This window comes from Clarias gariepinus, chromosome 13, assembly GCF_024256425.1.
Source record: "Clarias gariepinus isolate MV-2021 ecotype Netherlands chromosome 13, CGAR_prim_01v2, whole genome shotgun sequence".
NCBI classification, from domain to species: domain Eukaryota; kingdom Metazoa; phylum Chordata; class Actinopteri; order Siluriformes; family Clariidae; genus Clarias; species Clarias gariepinus.
Window position 1 is genome coordinate 30,774,019 of NC_071112.1, and position 27,022 is coordinate 30,801,040.

The 27,022-nt window shown below is 39.0% G+C and overlaps 1 protein-coding gene across 1 annotated transcript; it reads left to right on the forward strand.

Annotated features, from left to right (window-relative positions):
* Positions 1-54: 54 nt before the first annotated feature.
* Positions 55-26,572, forward strand: ros1 (c-ros oncogene 1, receptor tyrosine kinase). Its single transcript, XM_053509202.1, has 27 exons — positions 55-63; positions 1,361-1,496; positions 1,794-1,998; positions 3,491-3,567; positions 3,823-3,948; positions 4,667-4,851; positions 4,957-5,054; positions 5,218-5,659; positions 6,647-6,710; positions 6,968-7,171; positions 7,499-7,612; positions 7,813-7,994; positions 9,418-9,609; positions 9,733-9,833; positions 16,447-16,646; positions 16,801-16,970; positions 17,060-17,222; positions 17,427-17,499; positions 18,648-18,809; positions 19,012-19,177; positions 21,028-21,092; positions 22,498-22,627; positions 23,093-23,190; positions 24,885-25,088; positions 25,183-25,317; positions 25,915-26,060; positions 26,307-26,572. Exons 1-27 carry the CDS (start codon positions 55-57, stop codon positions 26,474-26,476), a joined length of 4,017 nt encoding a protein of 1,338 aa, XP_053365177.1. The 3' UTR covers positions 26,477-26,572.
* The last annotated feature ends 450 nt before the right edge of the window (positions 26,573-27,022 follow it).

Below are 27,022 nucleotides of genomic sequence, written 5' to 3' on the forward strand. Positions count from 1 at the left end.
GTTTAAGATTTTGTTGCAACGGATTTGCAATCTGACTTTGACTAGGCCACAATAATGTTCCTGGTTTTAAATTAAGAAAAAAGTCTAAGGGAGAGCGAATACTTTAAAGGGACTGTGTCTAATCTAGTCTGATTTTGTCAAATATTACTGCTCTAACTTTTTCAAACAAGTACTGTTCTAAACTAGTAACCAAACTGTAAATGTGTGTACACTCAAAAAAAATAACTTGTTGAATGAACATAATTAAATTATGGAAAGAATTTTCACCTGATTTAATGGCTTTCTTTCAGCGTTAAGCAATTTTGTTGGCCCAACTTAATGTTCTTAGGTTCAGTCAAATTAATTTTATTAGGTTCATTTAACTTATTTACTACAGCTGCGTCCAACATAATTTAATACTTTTAACATAAATGAATAGCGTTGGTACAACACATTTTTCAGTTGTAAATTAAGTTGATCTAACTCAAGTAAATTTAAATTTCAAGCCCTGATCAACAGAATTCTGTGAAGGAAGGAAGCATAAGACAAACGGGATAAAACGGAGATTTTTATTTTACACCAGCAGCAACTTACAAATGAAGTCTCAATTTGAAAAGATGTACAAAACATAAAACACCACAAATAAGTATTAATCATGGAAAAAACATTTAAACACCAACAGAAACGTTTTGTACTTTATAACTGTCCGTTATGACTTTTAAATATGACCGTTAGAGACGGTTGGTCAGGAAACTCCTGAAGTCAGATGCAGACAGGACACTTTCACTCACAAACTGCTGTGGAAAAATACAGAGATACAGTAGATATTCAATTAAAATTCATGATACTTAATTTATCAAATGAACAATATTTATACTTTGTCCCTCTCGCTTCACAACTCATGAGAACAGACCGAAACCAGAACCGAACCGCAGATTAAGCACGCGCATATAACCGTCGGTATTTTAAGTGTGATTAAAAATACAAGAAATAGCTTGAACCAAAATAACGTGACTAAACATCGCTAAACAGCAGGTGACATTTATGTTCAGTATTTTGTTTCTATTTAGAAAGATGGGAATTAATTCCTGCTTACATTTTCCACACGCCCGCCAAACGTTTGTCTTCTCATCACACTGTGTTCTCTTCTCGCGATGTTTGATCTGATATTTCCGGTTTTCATAGTGACAAGATCTCTTTGGTTTATCTCAACATGATTAAATCTAATACATGTTAAGTTGTTGAATTTCATGTAAATACAACATAATTTATTCATGTTCATCTTGGAAACATGAAATTATTATGTACAAAACACATATTACATTTTAGTACATGTAACAGGTAGTGATGTTCATTTTTTTGAGTGTATTTTCTTCTGTAGAATGTAACAGAACCCACATACACATTGGAGGACCTGCAGCCATTCACACTGTATAAGTTCCGGATTTGGGCCGTGATTTCAGAGACGTACGTTGTTTCTCCAGAGAGCCAGTTTTACCGGACCGAGCCATTTGGAGGTATTTCAACAAATTTGGATGATTCCTATAATGTTAGTGCCATTCATTGTAGATTTCTTTTAACATTAAATATCTGAACCTTTTTAATGTGTTAATAAGTCTTAATAACCTTTTACAAGGTTTCTTGGATGACTAGCTATTTTTTGTCATAGACTTACTTATGTACATAACATGAGTTTGGGCTCACTAAAATCCATTCTAATACCTTGAGTATTGCTGAGTGTATTGTAATGCTTCACTTTTATAATTTGGTTATGAAATTTTACTCCCGATAAGTCACACATTAACTGCTTTTAGTTCCCACCAGTCCTGTGATCGAGAGTGTGGAGAGTGACTCCGGAGTGTGTGTGGATGTGAGCTGGTCTGCTCCAGAGAATCCCAGAGGCTTCATCGTGGGATACAACCTCAACCTCACCTCCAGCACACACAGCCTCACCCTAAGCACTGCAGGAAATGTCTTCTTTACTACATTCTACCCAACACTTCATAACACCACGTACAGGTTTGTAGCGAAAACTACAATGCTACAAGATTAACAAAGATTCACATTCAGTGGTACCTTGGTATACAAGCCTTAAGAATTTCTGTCTTAAGAACTACAATTTTGCAAGAAATTTGCCTTGGCATACGAAGCATTTTTGGCATACAACCGACCAAACCGAGCTGAAATGTCTCGAACTTGTTTGCATAAGGCAAAGTGAGCTTATGTATTTTTTGTGTTTATTATTTTGTGCAAGATTTAGACATAGCACCATGGGTCCCAGGAATGAGCCACTTTCTGTTTTTGAATTAGCGATGTCAGGACTGTACGGGGTATGTGGCATTAACTCCCACTTCGAACGGGGTTGTCATTCATGAATGTGCAGCCTTCTTTAAAACATTGGCACCATTCAAATGTTTTACTTTGACTTAGAGTCTCATCAACAAGTCTAACCAAATTTTATTAAAAGTTCCGGTTTGACTTGAAGATTTAGACATAGCACCATGGGTTCCAGGAATGAGCCACTTTCTGTTTTTTTCTTTTTCATTTTTTGTTTTTTAATAACAGCTGGTGCCAAGAGGTATCATAAATTAACATAATTTTGGGTGGCTGGAAAGGATTTTCTGCATTTGTTGGATATACCAAATTTGCATACTGTAAAAAAAAACTCTTCTGGAAAGAACCCGAAGTTTTGATATGTGATGCTTCCACCACCATGCATTACAGAAAGGATAAAGTATTTTCAGCAAACTTACCGTTGCAAATTTGGTGGTTTGGTGGTTACTATACAAACAAACCACTATACAAGTGCATCCGGAAAGTATTCACAGTGCGTCACTTGTTGTCACAGCCTTATTCTAAAATGGATTAAATTCATAAAGAATTTATAAAGGATTTTGAAAAGAGTTCAAAATCAAGTATTCACAGCCTTTGCAAAATTGAGCTCAGGCGCATCCTGTTTCCCCTGATCGTCCTTGAGATGTTTCTGCAGCTTAATTGGAGTCTATTAGTGGTAAATTCAGTTGATTGGACATGATTTGGAATGGCACACACCTGTCTATATACAGTAAGGTCCCACAGTTGACAGTTCATGTCAGAGCACAAACCAAGCATGAAGTCAAAGGAATCATCTATAGACCTCTGAGACAGGATTGTCTCTTTACACAAATCTGGGGAAGGTTACAGAAACATTTCTGCTGCTTTGAAGGTCCCAATGAGCACAGTGGCCTCCATCATCCGTAAGTGGAAGAAGTTTGAAACCACCAGGATTCTTCCTAGAGCTGGCCGGCTAGCAAAAAGGCATCAGCTTAATTTTGACATAATAAGTCTGCTAGCTAATTGGCTAAATTCCTATCACTATTTACTCACAGCACATAAACACTGATTTATTGTTCTGATAAGTTTATTTTAATTTATTATATTATTGAGTGTCTACCTTATCTCATTTTTAATAAAAAAATGTTATAATTTATTTTTATGCTAGTCGGTTTCTTTATCCACTTTGTTTGTCCAGAATTTCCATAGCTGCAGTGAACCGTGAGGGCCAGGGAGTGGCTGCTGAAGCGAATGTGACCACGCCACCCTCACCGGGTCAGTTAACCCAGACTCGCGCGCGCACACATGCACACACACTCACATACTGTACACTTCTCATCCAAAGCCTTTGATTGTACTGTTGGACCATGCATATGACAATAAACTAAACTAACTAGCAAACACCAGCAGATGCGCTTTTACAAAATCAAGTCTTGAGTTAAACTCTCACAAATTAAAATAATATTGATATGAGAAATTTACATCAAATGTCCAAAATTATTTCCATTTTTATAATTTTTTTACTTTCAGAGCAAAATGCTGTTCGCTGGATTTATGCATCCAGGATGAATTCACTGCGGAAACAACAAGAGGAAGCGGATTTGTTCACTGCAGCCAAGTGCCTCCCTGATAATCTGACAAAAGAGAACATTACAGGTCTTTTTTCTGACTTTGTTTTTATGTAGTCTTGAGGCTCTCTAAAGGTCTTTTTTTCTCTCTCTTGTTCAGTCCAGTCCGTGTACCTGAGCAGTTTCAGAGAAGAGTTTTTTGTTGGTTAAGCCGCACAGTGTCCTATTAAAATTCGCCAATTCTGTGAATTTTTCACACAAAAAAAAATGGCAAACTATTTATTGTTTATTGTTAGAATATAAGTAATAACAAATTTTACTTACTCACTCACTCACTCATCTTCTATACCGCCTTATCCTGTATTCAGGGTCGCGGGGACCTGGAGCCTATCCCAGGAGACTTAGGGCATGAGGCGGGGACACCCTGGACAGGGCGCCAATCCATCGCATACACACACTCACACACCCATTCACACACTACGGGCAATTTGGGAACACCAATTAGCCCCAATCTGCAGGTCTTTGGACTGTGGGAGGAAACCGGAGTACCCGGAGGAAACCCACCAAGCACGGGGAGAACATGCAAACTCCATGCACACAGAGATCGACTGCCCCTGACAAAATTCTATTTAATTTTATTTATATAGCGCTTTTAACAATGGTCACATTCGCAAGGCATCTTTAAAGAGTAAAGAGAGAGAAATTGAAGAAACTTCTTTACTTTCTTTGAACGTTCAGTACAAAGTGGGGGCTCCAAGATAAAATGTGAACATCCGAGGTGGATTCAGGCATTTTGTTTCCTACAGGAATAGTCGTCCTTCCCAATTCCGACCTCGTCTACTTCTCAGAGGGGACTCGGATTTGGGAAAAAGGTGCAGGGAATCTGACAAATCTCTCCGACCTAAGACTTGTTTACTCCAGCAACTCTAAGGTCACAGCCCTGACTGTAGACTGGCTCTACAGAAAACTCTACTATGTGTCCGATGCCAAGGTGTGTCCCCCAGTATGTTTATACTGTATGATCAACATTTATACCAGTCCTTTATTAATGTTAGATAAACTTCATTGTTTTATTTTCCCTTTTAATTAAATGCAGGTCTGGTATTGTAAACTAGATGACTGCTCACATCCAGCGGACTTTAACCTCACCTTAGACAGCGCTCCTACGAGAATCATCGCTGATCCATATAACGGGTTAATATCGTCTTCAATATGCACAATAACAGTGCTGAGATGTTAGATATAAGTGTATAAGTTGTGGAAACATAAATTTAACAAACAGTTGGATTTTTTTAGACGCAGTTCTAGGACATTTTTAGTCATCAAAACACTTAACAATAAATTCCTGTCTTGTCAGATGGCTGTTCTTGCTTCTGCATGACGGAATACACCGCATTGCTCTTCCTGAACATTCTGACCACGCAGACAGCCTCTCTCTCATAGTAAAGACAGATGACCTGCATGACTTTGTGGTCAGCTTTGCCAACAGGAGGCTGGTTTTCTATGACAAAGGGAAGCGCATACTGTCCACCACATCTCTGGGCGGTTTGCTGCCAGTTTCTTTGTATTCTGAAATCAAACACGATGTCCAGAGCTTAGCGTACGACGACGGCCTCCTCGTGCTGACAGATGGACGTGCTGTGTACAGACAAACCGGAAACGGTCAAGTGGCCATTTTTACAGAGTTCTCCATGGACTGTGATATCTTTGATTCCAACTACGGAGGATTTGGAAACGTACGGTTTTTCGGCCCCGGCTCTCAGCCCTATCCGGTCCCCAGGAAGCCGATGGACCTGCAGGTAGGGGGGGACTGTGCATATGAGATCGTTTCTACTTTCTTCATAACAACAATCTCTGAAGAGTTTTATTCCTCTTATATACCACAGCAGTTTAGTGGTAGTTTAGTAACTCACTCTCACTCATCGTCATTACCACTTAATCCTGTATTCAGGGTTGCAGGGGCCTGGAGCCTATCCCAGGAGACTTAGGGCACGAGGCACCAATCCATCGCAGGTCACACAGACATACACACACTCATTCACACACTACGGGCAATTTGAGAACATTAATTAACCTAACCTAAATGTCTTTTGACTGTAGGAAGAAACCGGAGTACCCGGAGGATAGTTTAGTTAGATTATACTTTTTATAGTGTTTCATGCTGTGGAATGTCATGTGAGGGAAAATCTAGTTTCTACAGTAGCTATAGACATTCCCTTACTCTTCTTTTTTTTTTCTTTGTTTTTTACCGGCAGTTGGAATACAGTAGATTGCATTACTGCAACCTGTGGGTCTCATTCTTCCTCATCTTCCCAGCCTCCTAAAGCCCTTGCTGTCTTTAGTTAATAAAATAGTTAAGTTAAGCTTTTATTTGTCACATATACATTACTGCACAGTGAAATTCATTGAAATAACATTGTCTCAACCCCAGCCAAGCTGTTGTCCCAGTGATCGCAGGATTGGTATTAAACCCCCCCTTGTGCCAACATTAGACCGGCATTGTAAATGGTGGGGTAATAGGTCCACCCAAAATCGGACACTAGGCAACAACTCGGGTGCACACCTGTCTTCTCTGAAACATCTCCTTACAGAAAACTTCACCATCTCAACAGTTGGACACCTTTTATTCTTTCAGTGTGGGACACTTCCATCAGAGCTGCTGTTACAGAAAATGTATCAATACCTTTTAATTACTTAGATTACTTCTCACTCTTATAGTTACCAACAACTAATAGACTATTGTTCATATACTGTACTTCTGTCACATTCCACATTCTTGCATGCAGGTTGTCTTCGGATCTAATAAAGCCAGTCTGCGCTGGAACAAACCGGAAATTCAGAACGAATCAAGTGAGTAAATGCGACAGCTAAGGTTCTTTTCTTAATTACTTTGACTGGCAAGAAACTCTGAAACTGTTATACTGATGATAATTCGTTCCACAAGAACATGAATTAACCATGCAATGACGTGATCTGGCCAGATACCATGCAGGGTTGATTATTTTCCCATAACACCATGTGCCTAGGTGTGTTATTCCTTTTATATCACAACACTTCCCCTTTTCCCCATTATGCTTTGTATCTTGTTATTGTTTGTGCACTTTCAGGTCTTTCAGCTTGGCAAAACTGGACGTACACTGTGGAGTGCTTACTGAATGGATCGGTAATTAGTCAAATTAGTCACGTTGGTGCTACACACACAACAGTGCCAGATCTCCAGAGCTGTCAGCTTTATGTTCTGAGTGTGTGGGCTGTTTCTCCTGGAGGAAGCTCACACTCAGTCACGTTTCACGGAACGACTCTGCGACCGGGTAAAGTTATGATATGCTGACAACATAATAAAACATGAATTCATATTGTGGACTGTTTTTACTCTATTGTACACCAAAACCTTCAAAGTAATATGACTAGGCCACACCATCTCCAGGCTTACTGTATATGCACAGAGGCCACACTTTCTTCAATGCAACTGCCAGTGACAAGGATTTACTGTATATGCACAGAGGCCACACTTTCATTTAACGGAGAATGATTCGCATAGTGGCCACACGTCCTCCAATAGGAGTAACAGTTTAAAAGTCCCTTATGATTTTAGTTATAATGCCAATAAACATATAATCTGTCTTCTCTGCAAACAGAGGATGATACACCATATATTGCTGGTGCGGCAGCTTCTGAAGGCATCTGGAGACAACAGCTGGATAGTTTTGACTTCCTCGATATGCTGGCCCCTAGTGTCAAAGACGTGAAAGGTAATTTTGTTGGTTTTGTTTTATTCCATAACTGCATTTACCAATTTAGCCGCACCAATATGTTGACACTGGTTAGTAAGTTTTCACACATATTTCAAAAACAGAACAGTTCAGTCTACAACTTATGTATCATCTGGCAAAAAGCGCGTATCGGCCTTATATTCTCAAATAATCGTTTTTATTTTGTTCATATCAAACAGACATGGACTGGTATAACAACACAATCTTTTGGACGAACAGTTCGGGCCACATCAGCTGGACGGATGTATCTGATGGCGTTTCTGCTCCAGAAGGGTTTCTAGTGCCGCAGAACATGGAGGCTCATGCCATAGCCTTCGACTGGCTGGGACAAAGTTTATACTGGAGTTGCAACACGAATATGGTGTGTAACATGTACTGATCTGATAACAGTAATGAGGAAATCAGAAATAATTACAGTTAACTTTAAGCTGTGCTGATCATGTCAGAGGCATTTATTTGCGACGCATAATTTTTTTTTAGCTTTTCATTATTTTTCTTCTCGCTAGAGTCCCCCTTGAACCACAAGCTATGTCATTATTTAAACTAAATATCTCATGATTTTGTCTTAATTACTGATTAAAAAAAATTGTTTTGCCTTCGTTCTTTAAAGATATAGCTATTTTGATTTAATGTCCCATTACTGTTAAGATTAGAATATTGTTACTTTTATGTAATATGTCATTATTTAAGTATAGTATGTCATTCTTTTAAAGCTTGCCCCTCTTATTGACCCCCTTACCCTCTTATTAAATATTGACTCTTTATATTTAATGTTACATAATTGATATAAGGTTAAAATGCTATCTTGTAAATAATTAATAGTATATAATAGTGAGTTGTTAAATAGGCATAATCACGTGAGATGGAGTGCTGTTGTGCTGGATATTCCCAGGGCGGTGATGCGGTCACAAGCACGAGGGTACAGCAAGAGCCGAAGTCATCACAGCGGTGCTGATATTCAGTACAACAGCACAATCTTGCATGTGATATAGCAGTTCCACGAACACAATTTATTGTAAACAGATTACGATTTGTTCCTTTATTTAACCAACACATAACCTTTCCGCAACTGGCAGAACTAACTAACATACTAGCGGTGCTGGCGACCAACAGTTAGCGACTGACAGTGTGGTTAACAGAGGTGAAAGTAGTTTTAAATTCTTACTGGTATTATGTAACCAAAATACCCCATGGAAGTGATGGTCACTTATTCCAGTTCATAATATCAGCTCTGTTAACCCAAATAGCGTTAAAGTGAAAGCTAGGCCACTATGTAGGGTGTACAATCACTTGTTCCACCAAGTAGTGCCCTTGATCAGGGGTTAGAGAGAGATTTGGGATTCAGCCTTGTGTTAGAAGCTAGTTAGCTTTGTAGCCATAAACAAAAGAACACTGATGATTCTGAATGACTCAGATGACTAAGAAGACAGGGTGATGTTTTAGATGTTATAACGTTATCAGATGCGTGTTCTTGCTGAAAGTTTCTCTGTGACTGGGTGTGAATGTGAGTTTTGTCAGGCAGCTGCTCTCTCCTCAGTACTGCAGACGGTACAGACCCACTCTCACCCACACTGAGACACAGTTAGTGTCATTAATGGTTTTTAGAACACTTGTGATGCTGTTACTGTCTTTTATCAACCACTCGTGGCAGGCGGTATAATTCAAAACAATTACCTTTTTTCTTTCATTTTTATACATCTTATACAGATTTTCTTCTTATAATTTGCTGGTATAAAAAACATTATTTCTGATTTCTTCCTCCACTTTAATTATCTTTCTTATAGATATGCCGAGGTCGTTTATCTGGCCAGGAAGCTGAGATATTTTTTGATGCAAATCAAAAGATCGAAAGCATACTTCTAGATTCACCGAACGCTTCTATCTACTGGAGCACTGAAACCACTCTGGAGGTTTGCAGGTTTGACGGAGAGAGGCGCGACTTACTCGAAAAGCTGAGCGTCTTTTCAGGAAAGAAGGTGAGAGTTATAATGCGTGTGTCGTTCTCACCTGATGTGCTTTCCTCAGCACACACCAACCTTAGCACACACCGAGCTCAGCACACACCAACCTCGACTTAAACAAGGCATTCATTATCGCAGATCGCTGGAATCACTGCAGATTGGACTGAAGGCAGTCTGTACTGGCTGGTTGAGGATGGAACTTTCTTACATCTTTACAGAGCGCACATCAGCAGCAAGAGGTAAGTGTATCCATGAGGACATTTCAGAGACAGAAACAAGTTACGTATATAGCATTAACAAACATGTTTAAATGGTACGTCTTGATTTTTTTTTTTTTTTTTTTTATTATATTTATTGTGGTTTTTTGATTTTCAGACATACAAAAAGAACACAATCACAAAACCAGACAAAACACACCTACAGAAGTGTAAGAACAAAAAGAAAAAAAAGAACAGTATCTCCTTCAGTCAACCACTTCACTGTGTAAAGGCAAAAAAGATAAAAAATAGATTTTTACTCAATATGACATTATGAATAATAGTGGCAATAAAAATACAACTATTTGTATATAATCACCTAGGTACTTAAAGCAAAAGTGACAGGGGAAGTGAAAATAAAAATAAAAACAGAGAACGAACTAAAAGAAATGGTGTATTAAAACCGACACTATGATTACAAGGTTTCAAGTAGTTTCTTGATTATCTGAGATTTTTAACAGGTAGTTGAAAAGAGGCCGCCAAGAAACTTCAAATTGATCTATATTTCCAGACATACTATATCTAAGCCTCTCTACATAAAGGGTCGAAGAAAGTTCAGACAACCAAATCTTGAATAGTGGCCTTGACTTATTCTTCCACATGCAAAGAATAGATTTTTTTGCGATCATCATACCATACTGTATAGGCACTCGGAAAGCCTTGTTAAGATGCTGCAAGGAGACTGACCAGCCAAAAAGAGCAGTTGCAGGGTCTAAGGGAAGTTTACAAGCATAAACCTCTGAAAGAAATTGAAAAACTTCTGACCAGAATTCACCGATTTTGGGGCATCCCCAAAAAAGATGACCAAGCGAACCCTCAGCAGATTCACACTTATTGCAAAGAGAGGAAATAGTGGGGTAAAAAGTGTGAAGTTTAACCCTAGAGTAGTGCAATCTATGTAACACCTTGTACTGAATAAGTTGGTGCCTAGCATTAATAGAGCAGGTGTATATATTTTTAAGACACTTTCCCCAGTCTTCCTCAGAAACATGAATATCCAGTTCCTTTTCCCAATCGTTTTTCAGATGGTTGGTAGAGACATCTAACTGACTTGTAAAAAAATCTACAAATTTTGTGACTAACTTTGGGTTATTGGGAACGCAAGTAAGTAGTTTGTGTAGTTCATTATCAGCTGGCAGAGTTTCAAAGTTCGGCATAGTGGAACGAACATAATTTCTAATTTGTAGGTATCTAAAAAAATGCGAAGCAGGAAGGTCGAATTTCTCTTTTAGTTGAGAAAAAGTAGGAAAATTGTTGTCTATATATAAATCTCTCAGAGTGAGTATTCCTTTTCTCGCCCAACCTGTGAACACCGGGTCTAATAATGAGGGTTTAAAGGCGATGTTACGACAAACAGGAGCAAAAAAGGAAGTACCTGGCAGTTTGAATGTCTTACTAATCTGATGCCATATCCTGAGAGAGTTATTAATTATGAAGTGGGATCTAGCTGTAACTTTTGATTTCTCTGGGGCAGTAAATAGCAACGAAGAGAGAGATGAGTTTAAAGCACCACGCTCAATCACAAGCCATGAAGGGAGATCAGCTATAAGACTGTCGGGGCATGGGTCCTGCCAAAAAGTTAAGGCTCTACAATTAGCAGCCCAGTAGTAGTGTTGAAAATTTGGCAAACCTAACCCCCCCATTGACCTAGGCTTACACACATGCAATTTAGATATTCTATGTGTTTTAAAGCCCCATATAAATGGCAGTACAATGGAGTCCAAAGTTTTAAAGAATTTTTTTGGCAAATAAATTGGTAGATTCTGAAAAAGATAGAGAAATCTGGGTAATATCACCATCTTAATGGCATTCACCCGCCCCATCATTGATAATGGCAGGGTCCTCCACTGTTTTATATTGGTTTTCAGATTTTCTAGCATAGGTAAAAAATGTAATTTATATATATCTTTAGGGTTTCTAGATATATTAAGACCCAGATATTTCAGACTGTTTGTGGCTACTTTAAAAGGAAGACTACTCATAAAATTTGAGTCTATATTGTTAGTCACTGCCAAAAATTCACTTTTTTGCCAGTTTACTGAATATCCTGAGAATTTACCAAATGTTTCCAGTAAATTTAGCAGGGGTGGTACAGACTGTTCTGGGTTGCGGAGATACAAAATAATGTCATCTGCATAGAGAGAAATATGATGATTAATTTGGCCTAAATTTGGGGGCAATATTAAAGGGTTCTTTTTAATGGCAAGGGCAAGGGGTTCAACTGCAATTGCAAAAAGCAAAGGCGAAAGAGGGCAGCCCTGCCGGGTGCCTCTATGTAGTAAAAATTGAGATGATCTATTAAAATTCGTTAAAACCGAAGCTCTAGGATGAGCGTATAACATTTTCACCCAAGAGGCAAATGTATCACCCATGTCAAATTCTCTAATTACAGCTAAAATATAGTCCCACTCAATTTGGTCAAACGCCTTTTCTGCATCCAAGGCCAGAACTGCAATACTATCTTTAGGCTCAAACCTAGTATACAAGATATTCATTAATCGCCTAACATTAAAAAAGGAGAAACGGCCAGGAATGAAACCAGACTGGTCCTGATGAACAATTTTTCCAATACAATTATTTAGTCTGTTGGCAAGAATCTTAGTGAAGATTTTAAGATCAGAGTTCAAAAGAGATATGGGTCGATATGATGATGGATTTGTTTCTTCTTTACCTTTTTTTAAAATTAAGGAGATATTTGCCTCATACAAGGACTGGGGAAGGTGATGTTTACCAGATGAGTGGTTAAACATTCTTAACAGCAAAGGGGAGAGTGTCTGTGCAAATCTTTTATAAAATTCAATACCGAACCCATCTGGGCCGGGTGCCTTCCCACCTGGGAAAGATTTAATAGCATCTAGTATTTCAGCGGTTGTTATGTCAGCATTCAAAGCTGTCCGCTCTGCACCCCCTAACTTTGGAAGATGTATTGAATGAAGAAAATTACTTAATGCTGAGGGGTCAGAGCAGCCCTTCGACTTGTATAATTCTTTGTAAAATTCTTTAAATGTATTGTTGATTTCAGTGGGATTTGTTAAAAAAACACCCTCGTTGTTTTTGATTTTATGAATTGCTCTACTGGCTTGAAGCCCTCTTAGCTGGCGAGAAAGCAATTTGTCTGGTTTATCGCCAAGTTCAAACTGTTTTTGTTTAACTTTTAACAGCATGTTATTAACTTGGTTTGAAAGAATTGAGTTATATTCTAATTTGAGTGCAGCAATTTCATTAAGTAAGACCGAATCTTTAGAATCTCTATATGCATCTTCTAACTGCGAAAGACAATTATCAATTTCTAGGAGACGTTTCTCTCTTTGTTTTTTAAGACTGGATTCGTAAGAAATAATATGTCCTCTCAGGACAGATTTTAGAGTTTCCCATAATATCGAATCTGAAACCTCACCCGTGTCATTAAATTTGAGAAACTCAGCAAGCAACTCTGTTAAATGCTCACAGAACCCAGAGTCCAAAAGCAGGGTAGGATTAAACCGCCAGTTATAACTGGGCCTAATTTCTGACAGATCTAGGGAAAGTGTCACTGCTGAATGATCAGAAATGATTCTATTATGTTGTTTAATTGATTTAACACATGAAATTATTTTAGAGTCAATTAAAAAAAAGTCTATCCTAGAGTATGATTTGTGAACCTGTGAAAAAAAGGTGTACTGCTTGTCTGTAGGATATTTTAATCTCCAGATATCAACAAGGTCAAGGGAAGCCATCAGATCATTAAGAACAATGGCAGAATTAGTCAGGGATATGTCAGCACGTGAAGGAAATCTGTCTAAAAAAGTGTCTAATACTAAATTGAAATCGCCGCCTATTATCAGATGTGTGTTTACATTAGTAGGCAAAAGATTAAAAACTTTGCGAAAAAAAGTGGGATCATCGAAATTAGGTCCATACACATTCAGCAATGTGACATGGGTTGAGGAAAGTAAGCCCAAGACAATCACATAACGACCATTAGGATCACTGATAGTCGATATGTGCTTAAAAGTAACAGATTTACGAATTAAAATAGCTACCCCCCTGGCCTTGGATGAGAAGGAAGACTGGAATACCTGAGAGATCCAACTGCATCTCAGTCGCCTTTGTTCAGAGTGCCTAATATGCGTCTCTTGTAAAAATAATATGTCAGCAGCAATAGACTTTAAATAAGAAAAAACTTTGGCTCTCTTAACCTGATTATTTAAACCCCGAACATTCCAGCTGGCAAGGGTGACATTGCCAATTTTAGATAAAGACCTACTACAAGTCATAATGTATAATATTTATATACCATTTAGTGGCTAGTGTAAATAAATTTGGAGAGATACAAGCCGGTGAAGGAGGTACACAAACACAACACACTACATACACAATAAAGAAAAAACACACCGCCCACCCCTCCCTTTTCAACAGCTTCCCCAAATGAAGCTGGGAAAAAAACCCCATACGAACAGTGGAACTGCTGGGCAGCATAAGGAATGAACCAAAAAAAAAACCTACCTATCAAAGTAACCTCAAACAGAGAAACAGGGGCTCCCTCGCAGCCTCCAACCAAAAAATATAAGAAAAGCAATTGCTCAATGAACCTGAGCTACGGATTTAGAACTCTATTACCCGATATAAAACTGTTTATAAAACTATTTTTAAAAACTAATTAGACAAATATGACGGTCTCAACCTTCACATGCGAACAAGGGCATTAATAACTATATATATAGTGGAATCCAATAACAGACCGTGAGCGATCTATGAATGTCCTTTTTTTTTTTTTTTTTTTACATATGAGAACATACTCACAGCGTCCTATAAAGGCCAGTAAGCCAACAGATTAAGTCTTTCAGCAATGGTCACAGCACTGAGAAACAGTCCCGAACTGCAGATCAAGAAGGGTCTTGCTCCACGATAGATTTCACGAACTCTTCAGCCTCCGGCACCGAGCTAAAAATTTTCTTTTTATTGTCCTGGGTGACAATAAGACGTGCGGGGAAGAGCAATCCAAATCGAATACCGGCCCCCTTTAGCTTCTTTTTCACTCCGTCAAACGCCCTCCGCTGAGAGAGTACCTCTGCCGTGAAGTCCGGAAAGATGGAGATGAGTACTCCGTCATATTTTAAGGGGGCATTCTGCCGCGCAAGTCGCAGTATCGTCTCTTTGACCGGATAATGATGTATACTCGCGATCATGATTCGGGGACGTCCTCCTCTTGATGGTAAAGGCCCGGTGCGATGTGCACGGTCAACTTTAATCCGTTCGGGAAAGTTCTCAGTACCCAAGAGTTTCGGGATGAGTTGTTCCACAAACTCGGTTGGACGGCCAGCCTCCACGTTCTCAGGTAACCCCACGATCTTGATATTTGCTCGTCGAGAACGACCCTCAAGATCGTCCAATTTAGCACGCAGGGCCTTGTTAACTGCAATAATTTCCTGACAGGAGGCCTCCAGGTCAGAAATACGGGCTTCATGCTCAGCTTTAGCACCCTCCAGGTCAGCAATACGCGAGGTGGTTTCAGAAAGTGTCGTTTGCAGCTGAGATAAAGTAGCTTCTAGCGAATTAAATCTGTCATTCATACCATTGCTCATAGTCTGAATCGCCGATAGAATGACAGTTGAATCTGTAGCCGCGCGAATATCGCCACCCGCCTTGCCGTCATTAGACGGCGGTTTCTCGGCCGGCTGTTTGCCTGAGGAAGTTGGTGAATCATCTTTCTTGAGTTTGGCCTTCTTCATTTCACTACTATATAATGGCAAGCAAGCTTTCACGATGAAAATAAAAGAAAAAACACAAATTTGTCGAGGCTTTGAGGGAGCACTCTAAATTTACGTCCACACCATGTGGTGCTCTCTAGCGCCCCCCGGTACGTCTTGATTTTAAGTTGATCAGGAGCACCATGTGTTGGTTAACTTTCTATGACGAGAGTATTAACAGTAGTTCCAGTTGCAAGAATAATACTGATAATAATAATAATAATAATAATTATTATTATTATTATAATTATCATAATAATAATAATACTGTGGCCTCGCACCTCCAGGGTCGAGGGTTCGATTCCCGTCTTGGGTCTGTGTGTGTGAAGTTTGCATGCTCCCGCTCTACATGTGCTTGGTGGGTTTCCTCTGTTCACTGCGGTTTCCTCCCACAGTCCAAAGACATGCAGATTAGGTTAATTGCAATTCCAAATTGGCTGTAGTATGTATGCCCCTTGTGCCCTGCGATAGATTGGCACCCTGTCCAGGAAGTGCCCTGAGTCCCCTGAGTTAGGCTCCCAGTGAGTGTTTAATAAAAAAAAAAAATTACATGGTAAGGCTTTAAAGGTCTTTCCACTCTCAAAACTAACACAACATAAAGGTTGCAGTTTTTTTAGTGGGAAAAATATGCTAAATTGTTTTGTCTTATTAATTTTAAAAGAATGGGAGAATGGCTGTCTATTTCTGTTATAATTTAAAGGTCACCTATTATTGACATTTAAATGGCTCTCCATTGTGTGTGTACCAAACCAAATATGCAAGATAAAAACAGTCCCTGCTTTTTTTTTCCACATCTGTGTTCTCCAGGGCGTAAACAAGCCAAGATTTTTATTTGTTTTAAAAATAATTTTTTGTATTTGTTCCAGAGTCTACCATGTTCTTAAATGGAGTTCATCTACAGTATTTAACCAGCAGTTGGCCTTCTACAGCGAGCGGCTTGTGTGGCTGGATGAGGACAGCAAACTGAGAATTCAAGAATTAAACCAAACCATGAGCGTCGTTATGTCTCCGAGTAACACTCTAACAGCTTTCGCTCTTCTGCAGAGAACTTTAAAACCTCTTCCGGGTCAGTGATTGTTTTAATGATTTTTTTATGATCGTCTAACATCGTACAGTATACTTCCTTCTGTTTCTGTTTGCTCAGCACACCTTACAGAAATCGACTCATTACTATAACAAGATCATAAAATGTTCAACCATGTGTGTCTTTCTTTGTTTAGACGGTTTCGTCTCTGCCCCAAATGTCATCCCTCCTGCTGTCTCCAAATCTTCTATTCGCCTTAAATGGGTCGAATCGGCGTTATTCATCGTCTGGGATCCGAGCAGCACTGAATTCGGGACCGTGTTCTATTGTGTAGAGCTAAATTTACAGAATATAAAAGCAGAAAAGGTGATTTTTGGTCATTTTATAGTGACACAATGATTCTATTTTAATGAACTTTTTTTTTTATTTAAAATGTGATATACATTTTCCTGCAGTTTTATCCAGGAAGTCATTGTCCACCGCCCAACAGGGTCTCTGAACCTTCAAAGCTAATCACAGAGTTGAAGCAAAACATCAAAATTAACATCACAATCACTCCATATACATACTGGGGTAGAGGTGTCTCGACATTCCAGACTTTCCTCATCTTAGATGAAGGTAAGATAGTACTGATTTGCAGTATTTACAATATTATTACTTTTAAAATGGTGTAAATAATACAAAATATTAATTGTATCAATATTATTAGTTGAAAGAGAATATACAATACAAAGATAAAGTTTTAAAATACTCTTCCCTTGTATTTTGTATGTTTTATCCCAATTTTCCTTTTTTTTTTCTTTTTTTTAATATAAATCTCAGAAAATGCACTAGACGGCAAGTCGCCTTGCTCCACCAGGGTCGAGAGATCAATTCCCACCTCGGGTCTGTGTGCGTAAAGTTTACATGTTATCCCCGTGCTTGGTGGTTTCTCCAGGTACTCCAGTTTCTCCCTACAGTCCAAAGATATGCAGAGGAAGCTAACTGTAGTGTTTCCAAAATCCATGTAGTGTGTGTATGAGTGTATGAGTGTTTGTATGTGTGTTCCCAGCGATGGAACTCTTCATACCTCTTTTGTCAATTTACAAGTCCTCAAAACTGCTATATTATAGTCCCATGCCACACTATTTTTCTCTCCTTTGAACGTAATCAGTTTTATAAAAAAGAAATTTTCCTACAAATACTCTTACAAACACTGACACTAAAGACTCCTTCCCTAAATCATTCATTTAGTTATTTGTTGCTTATCCTGTACAAAGGGTCTCAGGAAGCCTGGAGCCTATCCCAGGTGACTTGGTGACTGTGTGGGGTACACCCTGAACAGGGTGCCAATCCACTGCAGGGCACATACATTTCCGGCAATTTTGGAATGCCAATTAGACTAATCTGCATCTCCTTGGACTCGGGAGAAAACCGGGAGTCCCCAGAGGAAACCCACCAAGCAGGGGGGAGAACATGCAAACTCCACTCACACGGAGGCCCAGTGGTGGGAATCGAACCCACAAGGTACAAGGCAACAGAGCTAACCACTACACCCAACTAGATCAACAATAAGAAAGATATAAAACAGGAATAAAATCCACAAACATCACAAAAAATAAAAGTAAATACATTAAAAGAAAAAAGAAAGCAATAAAGCCATAACATGCGATGTAAAAAAAAAAACTACTATCAGTAGTATAATACAGACTAAAAATGAGAACAGTCCAGCCTTAAAGGCTAGGACTTAAGATCTGACTTGAACTCTGAGACGAAGGAACACTGACGAATATCAGAAAGGAGCGAGTCCCAGAGTCTTTGAGCAACAATGGAGAACGCTCCAGCAGCTAGTACATCATTATCTCTATGATTCATATGATTTCTGTGATTTGTGTTTCTCTGTCTCTCTGCTGTTTCTCATCGCTCCACAGACTCTTCTTCAGATAAAAATGCAGCAATCACACTGAGTGTCATGATCAGTCTTCTTGTACTGGCGATCTTAATTATCGGGGTGACTAGTAAGTTTACATACTTAAGTGTTTTTTTTTGCACTGTGCATAATAGACATAACAATAAAATTATGGTTGGGTTTCCTTTGGAAGTTTACTTTAGAAGAAAAAAAAAGGCACTGGAGACGCATGTGGAGACTGACATATCGGCTCAGGGCAGCAACATGGAGGAAACGAGAGGGTTGGTGGGTTTGGCGAGCGCCTGCTACGCGGTCAAGTACGTGAGCACCGTGCAACAACAGGGTGTTATCGACAATTATACAAAATGCAGAGATGGAACCTGACAGAGTAATCCGTCACAGATTCACAGATGTGTTCTGTGACTGTTCATCCGGCTGATCACACCTTAAAACTTGCGCTCTGTAATTAAAGTAATACTGACTTTGACTAAAATGCTTCTCCTTTTTGTCTGCTCTCAGTTTATTACCCGTTCACAAAGAGATCAAGTCTCTTCCTAAATTTCCTCGAGAGGGTCTGAAGCTACAGAGGCTGTTGGGCAGCGGAGCTTTCGGTGACGTTTACGAAGGAGTCACTGTCACACAGCATGACACCAGTGGAACGGCCGAGACCAGAGTCGCCGTCAAGGTTCAGTTCTGAATGATGATTTTAAAATAAATGCATAGAACGTAATTTTTTGCATGTGCATTGATTATTTGTTAATATAAGCAGTTAAAATGACAAGATTGTTTTAAGGTTAAAATCTTAGGATTATTTTCAACCATTAGCCCATAAATATTTATCCTGGATTGGCAGCACATGACCTTTAACTGTCAGAACGCTATAGGGGTAAACCTTGGATTGCGAGCATAATTCGTTCTAGAAGCATGCTTGTGGCTAACACTTATGCTAAGGCTAGTAGTGCCGGGAAGACCGACTTTGTAGTTACCAGTGATATACCGGATGATGTAGATGATGATGTACATGCATTTGTGACAGACCGTAAGCCTACAGCAGAAATAACTTCACTGCTTAGTTCATTGTATACATAAACATGATGATGATGATAGTGGTGGTCATATGTCTAATATTGCTGGTGTTGTAAAAACAATAATAAAAACCCTATTGAGCCTCCTTGATGTCGCCTGGTGGCCCACTATTCGCAAGGATGACTGGCAATATATCCAAGCGTGTGAGGTCTGCCAGAGCACCCGGAGCCAGGGTAAGGGAACCAGGGGCCACCTGAGATCGCCCACACCACTAGTCCCACATCCCAGGAAACCGGAGTAAAAACCCGGGAGACCTCTCCAGGGACCGCTGGAGCAGCTTGCCGACCAACCAGCCACTACCAACCAAGCGACATATTCTGAACAGCCCACCCATAGGATCACGGCGGAGGAAGATGGATAACCACCAGCAAGTCAGTCAGCCAAACAAGCCAGCTAACAAGGTTCCCAGCAGAACGAGATGCCAGAGCTACCGGGCCAGCTGGTTTGGCCACAGGCACCATCTTTTTCCTCTGCCCATCAAAACTTCCCAGCTAAGCTAGCACCCCTTGGGAGGGACCAGCAAGAAAATAAACAAAAAGCCAACACTGCGTCTTGGGGGCAACCCATTAAACCTGGAATGTGGCTAATGAAATGCGCTAGTACGGTCGTCCTCCTCACACGCCGTTGGCTATGTAGCGCAGCCACATTAAGGGGTTGTTTGTTTGCGCCAATTAAGTTGGTAAATAAAAATAAAACCCTGCTACGGTTTGTTTTGTTCCCCGTAAGACTGTATTTGGTCCCGGGGTTAAGCTCTTGCGATCATGCACAGTTATGGTGCGAGGGAACCCCGATGACGTTCCGATGCACTTAATACACTTTGGGTTTGGTTTGAAATTGTTGTTGTCGCGTGTCTTTACTTGCTCCGCGAAGCCCATATTTAGATCGTTGTGGTGTAACTAGGTTAACATTAAAAGCTGAACGTTACATGCTTATATATTAAAGCACTTATATATTAAAGCACTCATATATCAAAGCGAATTTATGCATAAGAATACGCATAAGAATTGATAAGAATACGCATAAGAATAGATTCCATTGGAAAAAAAAAATTTCTTACACAGCCCAAAAATATTTATATAAAAATAGTAAATACTAAATATAAAAGTAAAAATATAACAAATTAACCTGCACTTTACCTTTGAAAAAAATCATGACCGGTGTTAGACGAGAAAAGAAGCAGGAGGAGGGAGGCTACTGTGTAGGACAACTTTCACATACAGTACACAGCATACACAGTATATTTGCAGACAAAGCATATACATACTACAAACCTCATATACTTGTACTTAAATTATTTAAGTATATTTAACAAGTTAAAATGTTTAATTTTTGTTCGTTTTGCAAAACACTCACAAACAAAGCTACTTGCAATCTAAGGTTTCACTATATATGTATTTATGTGTATGTATAGATTTTGCAAGTCTGACAATTTTCTTTTTTTTGTAACAGACACTACATAAAGGAGCCAGTCATGAGGAAAAAATAGACTTTTTAAAAGAAGCCCATTTGATGAGGTAAGAAATTTGAAAATTGTCCAAAGCATCATCCCAAACCGTCCATCCATCCATCCATCACCTATACCTCTTATGCTGTGTAGAGTCCCAGGAGCCTGGAGCCCATGCCATGAAACTTAGAATACAAGGCAGGGTACAACGTGGATGAGGTGGCAATAAATTGCAGGACACAAACATCATACACTATGGTCAATTTAAAAAAAAAAATCAACGCAGCATCTGAGACTGTCGCTTTGCACCTCCAGGGTCCAGGTTCGATTCCCGGACAGGCTTGATTACTGTCAGACTTAATGGAAATTACGTGGCGCAGTGGTAAAGTGCTCGCCCTATCATCCGGGGATCGCTGGTTCGATCCCTGGGTGATGCTGTTACCTCTCACAGCCGGAGGCCTAGAGAGAGCTGATTGGCCGAGCTCTCTCAGAGGGGAGGGATGAGAGGGACTTTGTGCTCCCACATTAATCACGGCTCTACAGCCAATCAGGGGCATCTGTGAGCTCACGCACGCGGAAGGAGCGGCTAGCGCTTTCCTCCGAGTGTGTTACTTCGCCCTAACGGTCCGTGAGCAAGCAGTTCAAAAAGATCCGGTCGGCTGACGTCACGCGGTTCGGAAAAAACACGTGAGAGTCTTCGGCCCTCCCGGCTGAGTGGTAGTAGTGACAGGAAGGAATTGGCCACGACTAAATTAGGGCGAAAAAAAAAAAGACTTCACGGCTGAAGTTCATTTAAAATAAGATAGCTTACATACAGTAGCTTTGCAGTGGACGTGCAGAAAACTTCTATTGCTTCTTAGCTACATCAGGCTCGTATTAGAAGTCTAAAGAAGTCTGAAGAATACCAGACATGTCAGGGATACACCCTATTAACTTTTTTTTTAACTTATTTCTTTACCTGTTCATGCCTGTGTGTAGCAAAATACCAGCCTCATTATAATATAAAACATGATTAAAGTGTCAAATCAAAAGTTGTAACCAAATACTCAACAAAATAAAACAGAACTGAGACTATTACACGTGGCACAGTGGTGTAGTGGTTTGCACTCTTGCCTCACACCACTGAGGGCTCGATTCCTACCTCAGGTCTGTGTTTATGGAGTTGGTGGGCAACAAAAGACTAAAAGTTAATCATACATTATCTACTAATATTAATAACGTGCTACTGATAGTATAGTGAATCTGAACTGCAATGCATTTCAGATATTAAACTATGCTAATAATAAAAGTTGCTGAAGATCACTGACTTTTTAAGAAAGTAAAAAAATATGATAAATAACTTACAAACATATAACACTCCATATTAGCTCATACCAAGTGTTCATTTATGTTTATTTATGTATATGTGTTTACTGTATATTTAAATCAAAGATTTTGTCATGTTGCTGCGTGTGTGTGTGTGTGTGTGTGTCTAGCCAGTTTAACCACCCGAACATCCTGCATCTGCTGGGAGTGTGTGTGCTGACCGAACCCCATTACCTAATCCTGGAGCTGATGGAAGGAGGAGATCTGCGTTCTTACCTGAGAGAAGCTCGCGCCACTTCTGTGAGTGCAAGCAATTTTCAACAATGTTGATATTATGGAAAATTTAATCATATCTTTAGTGTCACTCTGCTTTCACAATGTCTGTTTGAAATGAACTTTGATAGAAGACAAGTGGCATTTTCTAGCTGAAAAATTTATTAGCAGTTAGCGTGGACTCACACTCTTTTATTAGACAGTAAGGCTGGGGAATTAGTATTCTTATTTTAAATATTTTCATTTTTGCATCTTAAAATGGCTGTGATTATTGCCATTATATGGAAAGAATTTTACTGTTTAGCAATAAGAATCTGTCAATTATTTTAATAAAATAATAATATTAAGTGCCAAACTGGTTATGATGGGGCTTGAACTCCTGACTTTCCGATCAGTAACCCACAGCCTTAACCAATTGAGTTAGTTGCTTTGTTAAAGTGTATCAGATTTTTTTTTTTTTTTTGCATTTATGATAAATAATGTATGTTACAGAAAAACAAACAACTTTTGACCAAAACTGACCTCCTGGATATCAGTGTGGATGTTGCCAAAGGCTGTGCTTATTTAGAAAGGCTTCATTTTGTTCACAGGTAGGTCTTTGCACACAATAACCACCTGAACTGTGTGTATTAGATGATTTTTGTTTATCCAATGGACTTTAGTTAAATTTATATGGACCATAATATTCCATGAATTATATTATTTTGGATACGGGGTCTGTGGGAGAGGGAGGAGCACTGATTGGTTCACATTCACACATAGTAAAGCATCTAACCAATCATGAATGAGACTGAACTCTTGTAACTAATCAAACCTCAGAAGGCAGGATGAATCAGAAAAGAAACCTACACCAAATTTGGTGAAAAGAAATACTTATTTAAATATTAAGACACATTAAAGACTTCACAGCAGGCACAAACACTTTGTGGAAACCAAAATCAGATATATTCTGATAAAAGTTTTGATTAAAGAAATTCCGTTCATGTAAGCGAAGATATAGTCAGTTCACTAAGCAGGGGTCTGGACAGAAATGGAATAGGGTATCTATTGACCTTGTGGGGTCTCACCCACTTCTAAATAGTGGTTAGTTATGGTTACCTATAAGAGACCTAACTTATCAGATGGCAGTGCCAAAAAGCACACAAACATACAAAACCTATCACTGAAGCACTTTCAACAAGACATCTGATGTTATGTCTTCTTAAATTACACTTTGCCTCCTTAGTAATTGCTTCTAAGTCGCTCTGAATCGCCTCTAAACCGCCCATGTTGTTATGTTCATGGCTAACTAGCTTATGCAAGGCGGAATTCCAAATCTCTCTGTAAACCCTGATCTAGGGCACTACGTTGTGTGTGGAACAAGGGAGAGTACTTATACCTTATACATAGCACACTAGCATTCCATTTAACACTATATAACACCCGAGGTCATGCTGCTGGGCTGGATATCCGCACAGCTTTGAAGAAGCTAGTGCTGTTCACTTGAGCCTATGATCGCATAACAGTCATGCTAATGTTCAGCATACTTGGGATTTATCCCCGAATCAGTGAGTTAGCTATTAATTAGAAATCTTGAAATGTCAATATAGGTTTATGTGACATGTACATTGTTTTATAAAGCGTAAAAGCATAACATGTTCCATGCTAATGCTAGCAAATGCCACCAAATCCTGGAGGAATCACATATTTGTACGCCATCTCAGGTAATCAGGTTATGATAACAAATTAAACTTTTGCAAATATATATCTTTATTTTCTTCTTGATCCATTTTCACACATTTGTCTAAGTCTAATGCAGCTTACCGTATATGAAAATAATCTTTAGAACAGAAGCTATCAATTGCTAGGTTACACTTTTATCTTCGTGACAAAGCATTAAGTAATCTGATAGGTAATCAGGAAATCATCAGGTAATCTTTGTGAGCTTTTTTGGTTCTGAAATACACCTAGAGTATAATTATTGTCGGTTAATGGTGCTTCTTTTGTCCTCTGTTAGTTACGTGCCTGTAAAAGATAATCCAACAATAAATGAGATTGAGAAATTAGATAAAAAGTTTAGTCTTTGAAACCAGTATTTAAAAAAAGCCGTGTGTTATTAACTTATAATTCACTTAAAAGTGATAAAATCTATAAAGATAATCCATTAATATTTTAAAAACCAATGAGACCAAATGACCAAGAACAAGACCATGAACTGCTCAACTCTGACTGCGTTTTGATTGAATTGGAAAAGGATTTGATATTTACTTTTCAATATAATTATTTATTTATTTATTCTACGCAGAGATCTGGCTGCCAGGAACTGTCTTGTTTCAGGAAAAACCTATACAGACCCTAATCGAGTGGTTAAGATTGGAGACTTTGGTTTGGCGAGGGACGTCTATAAGAACGACTACTACAGGAAGAAGGGAGAGGGCCTGCTCCCTGTACGCTGGATGCCACCGGAAAGCCTGACAGATGGCGTTTTTAACAAGTATTCTGATGTATGGTGAGTGCTGATGGAACTTTTCTACCTCAATTCTTTTTTGTTTATTTTTGGTTTATTAAAACAACTGTTGTGTGTATATCGGGTGTATTTTCAGGGCATTTGGAGTTCTTTTGTGGGAAATTATGACTTTCGGAAAGCAGCCATATCCGGCTTTTTCCAACCAGGAGGTTCTTCATCATGTCAGTGCAGGACGGCGGCTGACGGCACCTCCTGAGTGTTCACAAAACCTGTACGAGTCATGCTCTCACCAAATGTCTGGTATTAGAAACCCTGAAATTATTTCACCTGGAAAAGTGCTCATATAGGGTTTTAGGCAGATTCCTGTGTTACAGTTATACACAATGTGAATGTGGCCAGTTAAGGAAGTACTAGAACATGACACGCTTAAGGACAATAATCATTAACTGGCTAAAGTGATGTCTGAAGCTTATTATTTGCCTAAAACAGCATGTCCCAATTGGTGTATTCTTCTTATACTCAGGCAGTATGTCAACAGTTGCAGTTGTCACAGTGTTTTTATCATATAATTACATTTATCACGGTTTCACTTCCTTACTACAGTAAGCTCCCTTTTTTATCTCTATCATAAAGTTGATAAAAATAAATGTTATGTTTATGAGAAGTCCAAAGTCCTCAGCCTTAAAGACTTCCCTGTGTCAGAATCTTTAAAGGAACAGATTTACCTCAGAGAGTTACAAAGCGCTGGCACTGGAGACTCCTTCCAAAATCCCAAACTTTCCATGCTATATAAATGCGTCACGAATTACACAGTACATCACATGCCTATCTATTTTCAATATCTTAATCTTTATCTCTTCACCAACAGATATAACGTGATGCAGTCCTGTTGGAGGAAGGAGCCCAGAGATAGACCAAGCTTCCGCTCCCTTCAGTGGACTTTAGAGCGGTTAAGAGAGACTGAAGCAGTCAGTCATGATGGCTGTGTGAATCCTGCTTATCAAGAAGATGAAGGTTATAGTTTTTTTTTTACTGAATTTGTAAACGTTATCCATTTTAACTTAAAAAAATATATATAAAAAAAAAATATATATATATATATATATATATATATATATATATATATATATATATATATATATTTTTTTTTTTCACTTTACCACTAATTATCCAATAATAATAATAATATATGATTTGTTGGACAGTGTGAAATGTTATGCCATGATCTGGAGACATGACATGTTTAATGACCTCTTGCAGAGGAAGAGATTTCCCAAGGTGTGGATACAGATGAGGGTCTGGGGTCAGGACTTCAAGTTATAAGCAACGAAGGCCTAAACTACTTGATGTACAGAGCCGATGAGACAACAACCGCGACAAACAGCATCAGCAGTCTGGCTGATTCTTCATCACCTACAGAAGACAGATGAAAAGGGAAAGATGGAAATAGATGGAAAACTATGGAATTGTATTCAATGAATTTTGTAAATATATGTATAATAGCAAAGTTTGTTTTTGGATTTATGTTGGACACTTGAAGAGTCATTTCTTCATCTTCTGTACCATTTTATCCTGTATACAGGATCGCGGGGGGCCTGGAGCCTATCCCAGGTGACTTAGAGCACAAGCCCGTGTACACCCAGCACGGGGTGCCAATCCATTGCTAAGGGCAATTTCAGAATGCCAGTTAGCCTAATCTGCATATCTTTGGACTGTGTGAGAAAACTGGAGTACACAGAGGAATTCCACCAAGCATGGGGAGAACAGACAAACTCCATGCATAGATACCCAAAACAGGAAACGACCCCAAAACCTGCAGCTGCAAGCCATAAAGCCACTTTGTTTGTAAATGCATACAGTGCATTTCTTTAAATATTTTAGTCAATCTGATGAACATCTGAACCTGCAGTATACAGTGGTGTTCAAAAGTATTAAGACAAAAGTGAAATTCACTGTTTTAATGACATTATGACATT

Excerpts from the sequence above, each read along its gene's own strand:
- ros1 (XM_053509202.1), top strand. Across the intron at positions 3,949-4,666 it reads GACAAAAGAGAACATTACAG|GAATAGTCGTCCTTCCCAAT; the intron begins GTCTTTTTTCTG and ends TGTTTCCTACAG. Across the intron at positions 7,995-9,417 it reads GGAGTTGCAACACGAATATG|ATATGCCGAGGTCGTTTATC; the intron begins GTGTGTAACATG and ends TCTTTCTTATAG.